Source organism: Procambarus clarkii, chromosome 25, assembly GCF_040958095.1.
Source record: "Procambarus clarkii isolate CNS0578487 chromosome 25, FALCON_Pclarkii_2.0, whole genome shotgun sequence".
NCBI classification, from domain to species: domain Eukaryota; kingdom Metazoa; phylum Arthropoda; class Malacostraca; order Decapoda; family Cambaridae; genus Procambarus; species Procambarus clarkii.
In genome coordinates this window covers 4,311,178-4,324,105 of record NC_091174.1, presented here as the reverse complement: position 1 = coordinate 4,324,105, position 12,928 = coordinate 4,311,178, and the positions used below count along the sequence as shown (strand labels likewise).

Genomic DNA, 12,928 nt, shown 5'->3' with positions numbered 1-12,928 from the left:
GGCCACCACCAGGAGAACCACCAGGGCCACCACCACCAAGGTCACTACAACCTGAGCCACCATCACCAGGACCACCAGCAGACCACACCAGAGCCCCACCACCAGGGCCACACCGCCAGTGTCACCACCATCAGGGACACGGACACCACCACTAGAGCCACCACCACCAGAGCGACCACAAAAGGGTCACAACTACCAGAGGAACCACCACACGAGCCACCACCACCACGGCCACCACCACCACCAGAACCACCACCACAAAGGCCACCACCAGAAAAACCACCAGGGCCACCACCAGAAGAACCACCAGGGCCACCACAACCAGAGCCACTATCACTAGTACCACCACCAGGGCAACCACCACAACCAGGGCCACACCACCAATGCCTCCACCACCCGAGCCACAACCAACATGTCCACCACCACTAGAGCCACCACCACTAAGGCCAGCACCACCAGAGCAACCACCACCAGAGCCACCACCACCAGAGCCACCACCACCGGGGCCACCTCCACCAAGGCCACCAATACCAGAACTACCACCACAAGAGTTACCACCACCAGGATCACCACCACCACCAGAGCAACAACCACCAGAGCAACAACCACCAGGACTACCAATAGGACCACCACCACCAGGGCCACCACCACCAGGGTCACCACCCCGAAGGTCATCACTACCTTGACAACAACCAGGACCACCACCATAGTCCACCACGAGTGCCACCACCCCCAGGGCCACCACCACCAGAAACACCACAAGGGCCACTACCAGCAGAGCTACCACCACTAGAGCATGTATGTATGTGATGTAACTATATAACCTGAGCTTGTAAAAGCACCTTCATCACCTTCAGTGATTAAGTGCTTAATTGCACACTAGTTTCTCTATCAGCTATCTCACCCCGTCAGAGTAAATGAGACAAATGTTTGTGAATGCATGTGTGTGTGTGTATATATATGTATATGTACGTATATGTATGTATATGTATGTGTATAAAGTATATATGAAAGCTCATGAGAATTACATTTCACCTATGTAAATGCACATTAATGACAATATGTAAAACACACATCAAACACTTTATGTAGGGCATAAATCTGTGTATCTATGTATTTACGTATGTAGGTTAGCTTAGCATTTTAAAAGCACCGAATCACCTTCTGTGGTTGAGTGTTCAATAAACCCTTGAACTATATGTTTAACACATCTCTAACCCTGTCCATGGTGGACAGAAGAAAATGTATATATGCTGGCTAGCATTGTAAATGTGTGGCCACGTCTGTGGTAGGAAAATATTAATAATAAAACAAAAAAAAAAAAACCAGAGCCACCACCACCAGAGCCACCACCACCAGAGCCACCACCACTAGGACCACCACCAGAGCCAAGACCACCAGGGCCACCACCTCCAGAGCCAACCACCACTAGGGTCACCACCTCCAGAGCCTCAACCACCAGGACCATCCCCATGGCCACCACTAACAGAGCCACCACCACCAGAACCACCACCAGGAACACCACCAGGGCCACCACCACCAGACACACCACCACCAGGACCATCACCACCATAGCCACCACCACTAGGGCTACCACCACCAGGACCACAACCAGGGCTACTACCACCATGGCCACCACCACCAGGGCCACCACCACCAGGGCCACCACCACCAGGGCCACCACCACCAGGGCCACCACCACCAGGGCCACCACCACCAGTGTTGGAAATAACCAACAGTTTATACATCTTTGTATTTTATGCAACCTTTGTATTAACCACAAGTAGTTACTAAAATTACTAACTTGTAGATTTAATCATCATCATGATTTATTTAGACATATTGCCAGCTTCTTCCTAGTGAGAGTGACGACGTGAGGAGCGACAGGCAGTAACATGTATTCTCTCCACATTTAGTTGGATTTATAACAAGAGTCCAGTTTATCATTTCCTTTACTAAAAATAGTTACTAATAAGTTTAATTTCGTAGTATACTACTACTTACTGGAACTCCTTTATTTAGTTGATATTAAACATTCTAGAGGAAATTACTTTAATGTAAATGATTTTACTTTAATTTCCTTGATCAGCTGCACAACTTTAATAAGCCAATTTATGTTACGTGAAATTCTATTTTATCACAAAAGAATTTAATGTGATATTAATACTCGTCACTACCTCTTCCTTCCTTAGTCAATTGCGATATATACATATCCATTTACGCTCGAGATGTCTATCGAGAGCCGCGCATGCGCAATGAGGAAGAGGAGGAAGACGGGAGAGCGTCACCAGACACAGATCGAGAGAGCACGTCTCGGACGCCATTGACAGCGTGAAGCAGAGCTACGTTTTGATCCTACTTATTTCGCTCCCACGACCAGTAGAGCGGTGCCACATTATCTGGCATGGTATAGCCGTGTCCCAGACTAGCATATCTGCAATTCCAAAGTCAACGCCTTTCAAGCAGCAGCTGGAGGACGAAGAATTGCTCAAGTCTCCACATCAACGGACACGCGGCTCGGCAGCTAGGTTCGCCTGGTTGTTATCATGTGGCCACAATTAACATTTAGGCTAGTTGTCGTTAGGCTGTATATAAAATAATAAAATCCCGTATGTGTCTTTAGTAAATTTACCATATAAATAGATGATTATTTTCATTGTTTTCTACAGAAGGAATTTACAGTGCTTGAATATAAATTGCACAGATATTGGTTGAAGATTTCTACAGTTATCCTTAAAATTTAGGATGCATTTGTAGTTACCTATTATGTAGAAGATTTCTACAATGTAATTGCCTTTCAGTACCAAGGCGACGCCAACCGAGGTGCTAGGCTTCCCCACCTTCATGTGCAACAATTTGCCCTATGCAACACGTCGTCGGTGGAGAGTAGCAACTGATTACACCTCTCTATATTTACAGCTAAGCTGTTCATGTTTATCCGTAGTAATAACTCTGTAGTTATAGAAGTGATCTCCCAAAGAGATCTATTATATTAACCCATTGATCTATATATACTGTACTATTCTATCCAGCAGTATATTGAGGTGCATTTAGCTCCAATTAATCTATTACAATCAACCTTATTTACTTTCATATTGTATTTACTCTGGTGAAGAACCAGCACCAGAATAATGCTAGGGATGTATTAATCTTTAAGCATGTAACCCATCAATTTTGTGTAAGTTAATATGACTCCATTTATATAAGAAATACAGTTTCACTAAGATCCATAGGACACTAGTTCTTGGGATCAGTTTTCCGTTGTCTTATTTTGTTTTCCACTTTTTCTCAATAAGTTGTGGTCCTTCATAGCTATCGAAGTATATATTTAATTATTAGTTATTGGAGTCAGGTTTTCCCCCACAACCAGGCTCCACCACCAAAGCCACGACCACCAGAGCCACCACCAGCAGGGCCACCAACACCAGAACCACCACCACAAGAGTTACCACCACCAGGACCACCACTACCACCATGGCCACCACCACCAGAGCCACCACCACCATGATCCACCACCACCACCACCACGACCACCAGCACCACCACCAGCGCCACACCACCAGAGCCAACACCACAGGACCACCACCACCAGACCCACCAACAACAGAGCCACCACCACCAGGGTCCAACACTACCAGGGGCACCACCACACCAGAGTCACCACCATTAGGACCACCACCACCATGGCCATCACCACCACCACCATGCCCACCATCACCAGAGCCATCACGACCATGGCCACCACACCAGAGCCACCACCACCAGGACCACCACCACCAGAGCCACAACCACCAGGGCCACCACAGCCAGAGCCTAGATTACCATGGCCACCAACACCAGAGCAACCACCACCCAGGACCACCACCATGGCCACCACCAACAGAGCCACCAACACCAGAGCCACCACCACCAGGGTCACCACCACCAGAACCACAATAACCCCGAGCCACCACCACCATGGCTACCACCACCACCAGAGACACCACCACCAAGGCTACCATCACAAGAGCCACTACCAACATGTCCACCACCACCAACGCCACCCACCACCAACGCCACCACCACCAGGGTCAACACCACCTGGGCCCCAGATTACTAGAGCCACAACCAACAGGACCACCACCAGAACCACCTCCCGGACCACCGCCACCAGGACCACTACCAGGCCCACCACCAGGGCCACTACCAGAGCCACCAACACCAGGGTAACCACCATAACTACCACCAGAGCCTCCACAAACCAGGGCCACAACCAGGAGAACCTCCAGGGGTCACCACCACCACCACCAGGGCCACCATCACCAGAGCCACCACCACCAGGACCACCACCACCAGGACCACCAAGTTAGCCACCACCACCAGAGCCACCAACATCAGAGCCACCACCACCAGGGTCACCACCACCAGAGCCACCACCACCAGGGTCAACACCACCAGAGCAACCTCCACCAGGACCACCACCAGAGCCACTACCACCAGAGCCCCACCACGAGGACCAGCAAGTGAGCCACCACCACCAGGACCACCACCAGGGCCACCACACCAGAGCAACCACCACCAGGACCACCACTATGGCTACCACCACTATGGCTACTACCACCACGGCCATCACCACCAGGATCGCCACCACCAGGACCACCACCAGGACCACCACCAGGGCCACCACTACCAAAGCCACCACCACTTGGGTCACCACCATCTGAGCCACCACCAAGACCACCACCACCAAAGCCACCAACTCCAGAGTCACACCCACCAGGGTCACCACCACCAGGGACACCACCACCAGGAACCCCCAAGTGAGCCACCACCACCAGGGCCACTACAAGAGCCACCAACACCTGGGCCACCACTACCATAGCCACCACCACTAAAGACCACCATCAGAGCCACCAATACCAGAGCCACCACGACCAGAGCTATCACCACCAGAGCCACCACCACCAGGGCCACAACCAGGAGAACCACCAGAGCCACCACCACTAGGGCCACCACCTCCAGAGCTACACCACCCAGGGCAACAACCAGGACCACCACCAGGGCCACCACCAGGACCACCACAAGGACCATCACCACAAGGACCACAGCCACCACCACCAACACCACCACCACCACCTCCACCACCACCACCACCACCACCAGGGGCACCACCACCACCACCACTAGAGCCACCACCACCACCACCACCAGGGCCACCACACCATCACCACCCACCACCAGGACTACCACAACCAGGACTACCACCAACAGGACCACCACCACCAGGACTACCACCACAGGGACTACCACCACCATGACCACCACAAGGGAACCACCACCACCACCAGGACAACCAACGAGGACCACCAACACTACAAGGACCACCACCAGGACCACCACCAAGACCACCACCAGGACCACCACCACCAGGACCACCACCATGACCACCACCATGACCATCACCACCAAGACCACCTCCAAGACCACCACCAGGACCACCACCAGGACCACCACACCAAGACCACCACCATGACCACCATCAGGGTCACCAACAGGACCACCACCACCAGGAACACAACCAGGACCATCGCCACAATGACCACCACCAGGACCACCACCAGGGCCACACCACCAGGACCACCACCAGGGCTACCACCACCAGGGCCACCACCACCACCACCAGGGCCACCACCAAGATCACCACCACCAGGGCCACCACCACCACCACCAGGACCATCACCAAGACCATCACCAGGACCACCACAACCAGGACCACCACCACCATCACCAGGGCCACCACTAGGACCACCACCACCACCACCAGGGCCACCACCAAGATCACCACCACCTGGGCCACCACCACCATCACCAGGGCCACCACTAGGACCACCACCATCACCACCAGGGCCACCACCAAGATCACCACCACCAGGGCCACCACCACCTCCACCAGAACCACCACGTAGACAACCACCAGGACCACCACCACCACCACCAGGTAAATGCGCCCAAGAAAGATAGTGTGCACACTACATTATTAAAACAGTTAACACTGAAAGCATCACTGAAAGTACTCAGAGTATGGGTAACGATGTTTATCAGTGCTATACCGACGGCTCTGTAAAAGAAGGTGGACGATGTACCGGATGTGCATGTAACATATTTGAACAATCTTCTCTCGTACATACAGCAATGAAGCGCGTCAATGACTGGGCAAGTACAACTCAAACCGAACTTGCAGGCATATACCTTGCACTGAATTTTAAAGACAAAGGCAGTGGACTTATATACTGTGACTCGCAGAGTGCACTCCTGGCCATGAAACGCAACATAGTAGTGACACCCAGAAAATAGTCAGTGATATTCGAATGAATGTTTTAGCTGCCGAAGAAAACAGATTGAGATTAAAGTCCTGTGGATACCATCACAATTTGGCATCTCAAGGCATGACACTGTTGATATACTTGCTAAGTCAGCCTGCAGAAAACCAGTGGTAGAAATTGATATGGGTGTTTCATTCGCAGTGACAAAGAGAATACTTAAACAAATATCTAATGAAGATCTCACCGACCTAAACAAATTCTCAAAGACCTGAAAGTTTGTAGCATTAAATATTATGATAGATATCGTGAGGAGACATTCACATATGGGACTAATAGAACACGAACCCGGCAAGTGTGATGTTATAGTGGCCAGAATACGCCTGGGATATAGACGTATCTGGCAGCTTTCTCAAAACCCAAATGTGCGAGTACACAATGTGTCAACTTGTGAAAGAGAAAAACATGCACTCTCTTGAACATTATATTGTAGAATGTCCCATACTGACTGACTTTCGCCCTCCTGGGCTAAGGTATGCTGAACTCTGTAGTTACTATATGAGTACTGGAACACTTGATGATATATTGGACTTGTACCAAAATTGACCATGTAATATATCAATCATACAATGTATATATATGATGTAACTATATAACTGAGCTTGTAAAAGTACCTTCATCACCTTCAGTGATTAAGTGCTTAATTTGCACACTAGTTCTTTATCAGCTACCTCACCCTGTCAGAGTAAATGAGACAATGTATGTGAATGCATGTGTTGTGTGGTGTATATATTTATGTATATGTGTGTATGTATATGTATGGGTATAAAGTATATATGGAAGCTGATCAGAATTACATTTCACCTTTGTAAATGCACTTTAATGACACTATGTAAAAGACACATCAAACACTTTATGTAGGGCATAAGTAAATCTGTGTATCTATGTATTTACGTATGTAGGTTAGCTTAGCATTTTAAAAGCACCGAATCACCTTCTGTGGTTGAGTGTTCAATACACCCTTGAACTATATGTTTAACACTTCTCTAACCCTGTCCATGGAGGACAGAAGAAAATGTATATATGCCACCACTAGGACCACCACCAAGACCATCACCACCACCACCAGGACCACCACCATGACCACCACCACCACCATGACCACCACCACCACCATGACCACCACCACCACCATGACCACCACCACTACCATGACCACCACCACCAGGACCACCACCACCACCACCATGACCACCACCACCACCATGACCACCACCACCAGGACCACCACCACCACCACCACCACCATGACCACCACCACCACCATGACCACCACCACCAGGACCACCACCACCACCACCACCACCATGACCACCACCACCACCATGACCACCACCACCACCATGACCACCACCACCACCATGACCACCACCACCACCATGACCACCACCACCACCAGGACCATCACCACCACCAGGACCATTACCAGGACCTCCACCAGGACCATCACCAGGACCTCCACCAGGACCATCACCAGGACCACCACCACCAGGACCATCACCAGCAGGACCATCACCAGGACCTCCACCAGGACCATCACCAGGACCACCACCACCAGGACCATCACCAGGACCACCACCACCAGGACCATTACGTGGACCGCCATCAGGACCACAACGTTGACCACCACCAGGACCACCACTAGGACCACCACCACCACCACAACCACCACCAACAGGACCGCCATCAGGACCACAACGTTGACCACCACCAGGACCACCACTAGGACCACCACCACCACCACAACCACCACCAACAGGACCACCACCACAACCACCACCAGGACCACCACCAGGACCACCACCACAACCACCACCACAACCACCACCAGGACCACCACCAAGACCACCACCAGGGCCACCACCAGGACCACCATTATGACCACCACCACCACCACCAGGCCCCCCACTATGGCCCTCACCAGAGCCACTACCATGGCCCCCCACCTGGGCCCCCACTATGGCCCGTGGCTGCCTCTGGGCGGTACTCAGCACAAGTACAAAACGTCTTGTTGTGGCCAGGTGGCCCCGGTTATAAGCCTAGGCCACTGTGGCCCCGGGGGGCCATGTCACGGCCCCAGGCCACACCCCGCCACCCACCACCTGCTGCCTCCCACACGCCGCGTGACGCAAAGTGACGGAATAGCGTCACTAGCCCGTTACGAGCGTTACTTGTGACAAAGCGGCGTACACAGTATTGATTTGTGGTGACGTCACTGTAGGGGTGTGGAGGGGGGGAAGCACGTGTTCTACCCCCTCACGCCCCACCAACAGGGGACCAGGACCTCACCCCTCACGCCCCACCAACAGGGGACCAGGACCTCACAACTCCAACTTGGGGAACTTTTCGCTCCACACCTTAATTAGGCCACTGGTCACCTGACACACTCCTGCTTCTGCCTGCCGCCCGCGTGTGGGCGTGTGGGCAGTGTGAGGCAGCGTGGGCGTGTGGGTTTGTGGGGCATGTGTGTGGGGCGTGGGCGTGTGGGCGTGCATGACAGTACAAGCTTATTATGAGTCATGCTCCCCACTTTCCCCTCCCTCTCTACCTCTCCCCTCACTCTTGTCTCCACCGCACGCTTCTAATTTGTTTCGTTCGTATAAGTCAGAAGAAATTCCGTTTGTTTACATTAGTGAGAGCGGGTGTGTTGAGTGCGTGTGTGTTGAGTGCGTGTGTGTTGAGTGCGAGCAGCTGCAGGCAAGTGTGACCGCCTCACTGCTTGCGGGACACAGCTGCATGAGGTCAGTGAGCCACAGAACAGTGAGGAAAGTTCCTAGCTGTGAGGAGCAGGCGGCGTGTTGCCTCAGCCACGGTGACGTCACCGGCCGGCCACCCCCGCTAATATTAATGTCCGCTAAACCCGGCGGCGGCGGCGGCGGCGGGAGGCAGCGGAAGTGTGGCATTAGCCGCCACGGCCAAGTTAGCCCGGGCCTCACGGCGCTGAGATGCCATATTGTGATAACTCCAGTCCAACTTTTGTGAGGACGCTCGCCGCCCACTCCACCTCCCCCACGGAGGAAGTGCATTAAAACTCTTGCCTATTATGACAAGTGACCTGCTGCATGGGTGACAGCTTCTTCCACCCATATTAACCTACCCTGGCTTTGCGCCCTGAGTGGCCATTCCAGACCGACATCTAGAGCGCAACTCCATAGTCTCCTGAGCCTGATGGTTGCCTACTACTAGCCTGAGACGGTCGCCCACAGCTCGCCCACACCCACTACCACTTGCGTCTGACGGACCGTCGCCCGCTTCGTGGTAACTCCCAGCACCAAGATGAGCACTCAACATAGAGGCCTGACAACCAACACTTCCAAAGTGATATTGTACCGCCACGGACACATCCGGCGGGCGCTGGTGACCCGCCTGAGGTGCCTGGAGGTGGCACGGCAGCACAGAGACCGTGCCCGTGCCCACAGCGTCGTGCTGTTCCTGGCAGACGCCGCCCGCAGGAGGGAGGCGCGGGGGGCACGCCTGGCCCGGCTGTTCACCATGTTTAAGGTCAAGCCTGCAGAGAATGCGGTGGGCGTCGACGCCCTTCACCCGCCCACCCAACGCACACAGGAACAGCAGAAGCAGCAGCAGCAGCAGCAGCAGGAACCAACAGCCCAGGCCAACAGCAGCACTGAGTCAGAGATGTCTGTCGGGTCCTACCAGAGCAGCAGCTTGTCTCAGTGTCCAGCAGAGAGAGATGCACTCTGGGTATCAGATGCCCCGCGCCGCCAGCGTGCCCTCTCCGTCGATGTGCCATCCGAGGCACACCCTGGCACCCCGCGACGACGCTCAGCCCCGGAGGTAGTGGTGACGCACGTGCCGCTTCTCCACGACACCAACTACCCTGCAGAAGGAGCTGATCAACCGGACTCTAATGACCCGCAAGGTGCAGAAGACTCCAGCGATCCCTCGCCAACACATGCCACCAACCTGCCCGCTCGTCTCTCCTCGCCACCCAAGGATGAAATGCCCTCCACTCACGGCCGGCTGAGCCCAACAGCGGTGCCCATGCCCAGTGGCTCCCCACTTAAGATGCCCACACGGCGGGGTAGCAATGCCCGGCCCGCCTCCAGGATGTCTCGCCTCTCCCGCTCCTCCCTCGCCCGACGCAGGAGCGGTTCCTCGCCAGCACCCACGCACCAGCAGGAGTCTATAGCATTCACGGAGATCAGCGCCCCCCTCGAGGACGCAAGGTCAGTTTCATGACTCAAAGTTAGTGTCAAGGATTCAAGGTAAGTGTCGCGGACGCAAGGTCAGTTTCATGACTCAAAGTTAGTGTCAAGGACTCAAGGTAAGTGTCAATGATGCAAGATAAGTGTTCGAGGACGCAGAGTAAGTGTCGGTGGCCATGGTTCGAGGCGCCGATATTACAAATGATTGAGATGCTATTTTCATGTTTATTGTCGTTAGCAATTGATATGAGTCGCACGCTTCCCAAGGGAGGCCTGAAGTCCCAGTAGGGTACCAGCGGTGTCTCTCTGAAGGGAAACCCTCTTTATTGTGGGTGTTTCTAGCCTACTTGGTATATTAAACTGTAGGCTTACGCTTCGTTGGTCAAACATAAATTTACGATTTTATTTATATAGACTAGCTGTATCCAGCCACAGCAATCTTTCCCTGTTTCCCAGTCCTCCCCCATCCCCTAGTTCTTCCAACCATTCCTCACTCCCCCATCCCCTTGTCCTTCCCACCATCTCCCCTCCCCTGTCCCTCTTTCCTCCTCACCATCCCCCCCTCCAGTGTCCCCTCATCCTCCTAACCATTCCCCATTCCACCTTCCCCTTGTCCTCCCCACCATCCCCCATTCCCATATCCCCTTGTCCTCTTCATCATTCTCCATTCCCCTATCCCCTCGTCCCCAACCCCTCCTGGTCCCTTCATCCTCCCCACAATTACCCCTCCCCTTACTCTCGTCCTCCCCACCATCCCCCACTCTCGTCCCCTCGTCCTCCCCACCATTCCCCACTCCCACGTCTGATGCATTCCCAAATGATCTGATGTTCCCATCAGAAAATTGGGAACATCAAACGATCTGATGTTCCCATCACAGAAATATAAGATAAACAGTTAAAAAAAAACAAATGAAAACAATGAAAAAAAAAAAAAAAAAAAACTCTCCTTCCAAAATGAACGGTATGGTAAACAATACAGCTCCATTGCAACGCAATGTCACACAAAATAATTAAATCAAAATGAAAATAAATCGAAATCTATGAAAACTCAATTTATCAATGCAATCGGAAACATTGAAATGGAATTGTAACATATTTAGTATAACGTGTGTTGCTATTATGTCCAACAGATGGCACTGTTTAAAAAAAAAATATTTTTCTACCCATCACAGACGTGACATCTATATAGTACGTATATAAAAACACGCTCGTATGCGAATAGAACGTTGTGTCAAAATTTCAAAGCAATCGGTGAAGAACTTTCGGAGATTAGCGATTTTGAACAAACGAACATTAATATTTTTATTTATATAGATTATTATTATATGGAGTTAAAGGATTTATTTCCTACCTTTAAGTGCATTCGTACTCATATATATGTGTAAAAATCCAAAGTTCATATTCATAAACATTAATATTATTATTATAAGTGCCATTCACTTCAGCTGGTCGACGACTCCAACATTACCTTGGCTAATTTGTCAGGGGCCCGACGGCTGATTGTACAGCGCTGGGGTTTCGTAGTCCTAGGGGTCCGGGCATCGATCCCCGGCGATGGCGGAAACAAATAGTCAAGTAGTATACAATGATGAGCATATTTATTGCAATCCTCCAAGCTCGCTACGTGCTTTTCTCTCCTTCAACAGTGCTGGGAAAACACCAAAAAAACCTCATGTTTGAGGTTGTTAAGTCGCAGTTTGATGCCAGGTGGAGTCCTGGGAGAGAAGCAGTGAACCCCGTCTACATGTACCCAGATAAGACACCTCAAGTTCTCCAGGACATGATAGACTACAGGAACAGGACGAGTGTGGCCACAAGATGTGTAGCCACATGCATCAATTACGATTTCCTGACTTTGCTATGATTTTGGACTTTGCTAGGATTTTGGAACAAAGACTCATTCCCATTGACTATGTTTAAACTAGGCCGCAGGAGCTCAGCATGAACTTCCACGATGCTGCCCAGGATAAGAAGACCCTCTGAGATCACTTTCATGATCCAACCCGTCCTTGGGGTCGACCTCTGGATGTAATGGACTTGCGTCAAGAACGGGTTGCATAAAAAGGGGGTTTGGCAGGCGCATGGAATCACTTTTGGGTCTTCGCTTGGAGAACAGGCTGCATGATCAACGAGAAATGTTGGTCAGTGAGTCGAAGAGAAAGACTCTGTCAACAACGGAATATTGTAGTTTGAAAGACATCGGAGACGAAACTAACTGTAATGACTGATGAGAACTGGAGAGAAGCCGGGTTAACGGTACGGGAGGACATGGAACAAGTCTTGTAGGGACACTTAGACACTAAACTGTCTTGACAGAGAAATCAGTGAAAGATTCGCTCGGGGGCTTGACACTGACGCCAAGTTAGGGTTCCTTCGCGAGTTCGAGGCTCCGAGCCTTTGCTG

At 51.6% G+C, this 12,928-nt stretch overlaps 1 protein-coding gene across 1 annotated transcript; it reads left to right on the top strand.

The window, feature by feature from the left end:
* The first annotated feature begins 9,635 nt into the window (after positions 1-9,635).
* LOC123764877 (uncharacterized) lies at positions 9,636-12,508 on the top strand. Its single transcript, XM_045753073.2, has 2 exons — positions 9,636-10,546; positions 12,451-12,508. The coding sequence occupies exons 1-2, from the start codon at positions 9,636-9,638 to the stop codon at positions 12,506-12,508; spliced, it is 969 nt and encodes a 322-aa protein (XP_045609029.2).
* Positions 12,509-12,928: the final 420 nt, after the last annotated feature.

Excerpts from the sequence above, each read along its gene's own strand:
- LOC123764877 (XM_045753073.2), top strand. The coding sequence starts at position 9,636 with ATGAGCACTCAACATAGAGGCCTGACAACCAACACTTCCAAAGTGATA. Across the intron at positions 10,547-12,450 it reads GCCCCCCTCGAGGACGCAAG|GCCGCAGGAGCTCAGCATGA; the intron begins GTCAGTTTCATG and ends TGTTTAAACTAG.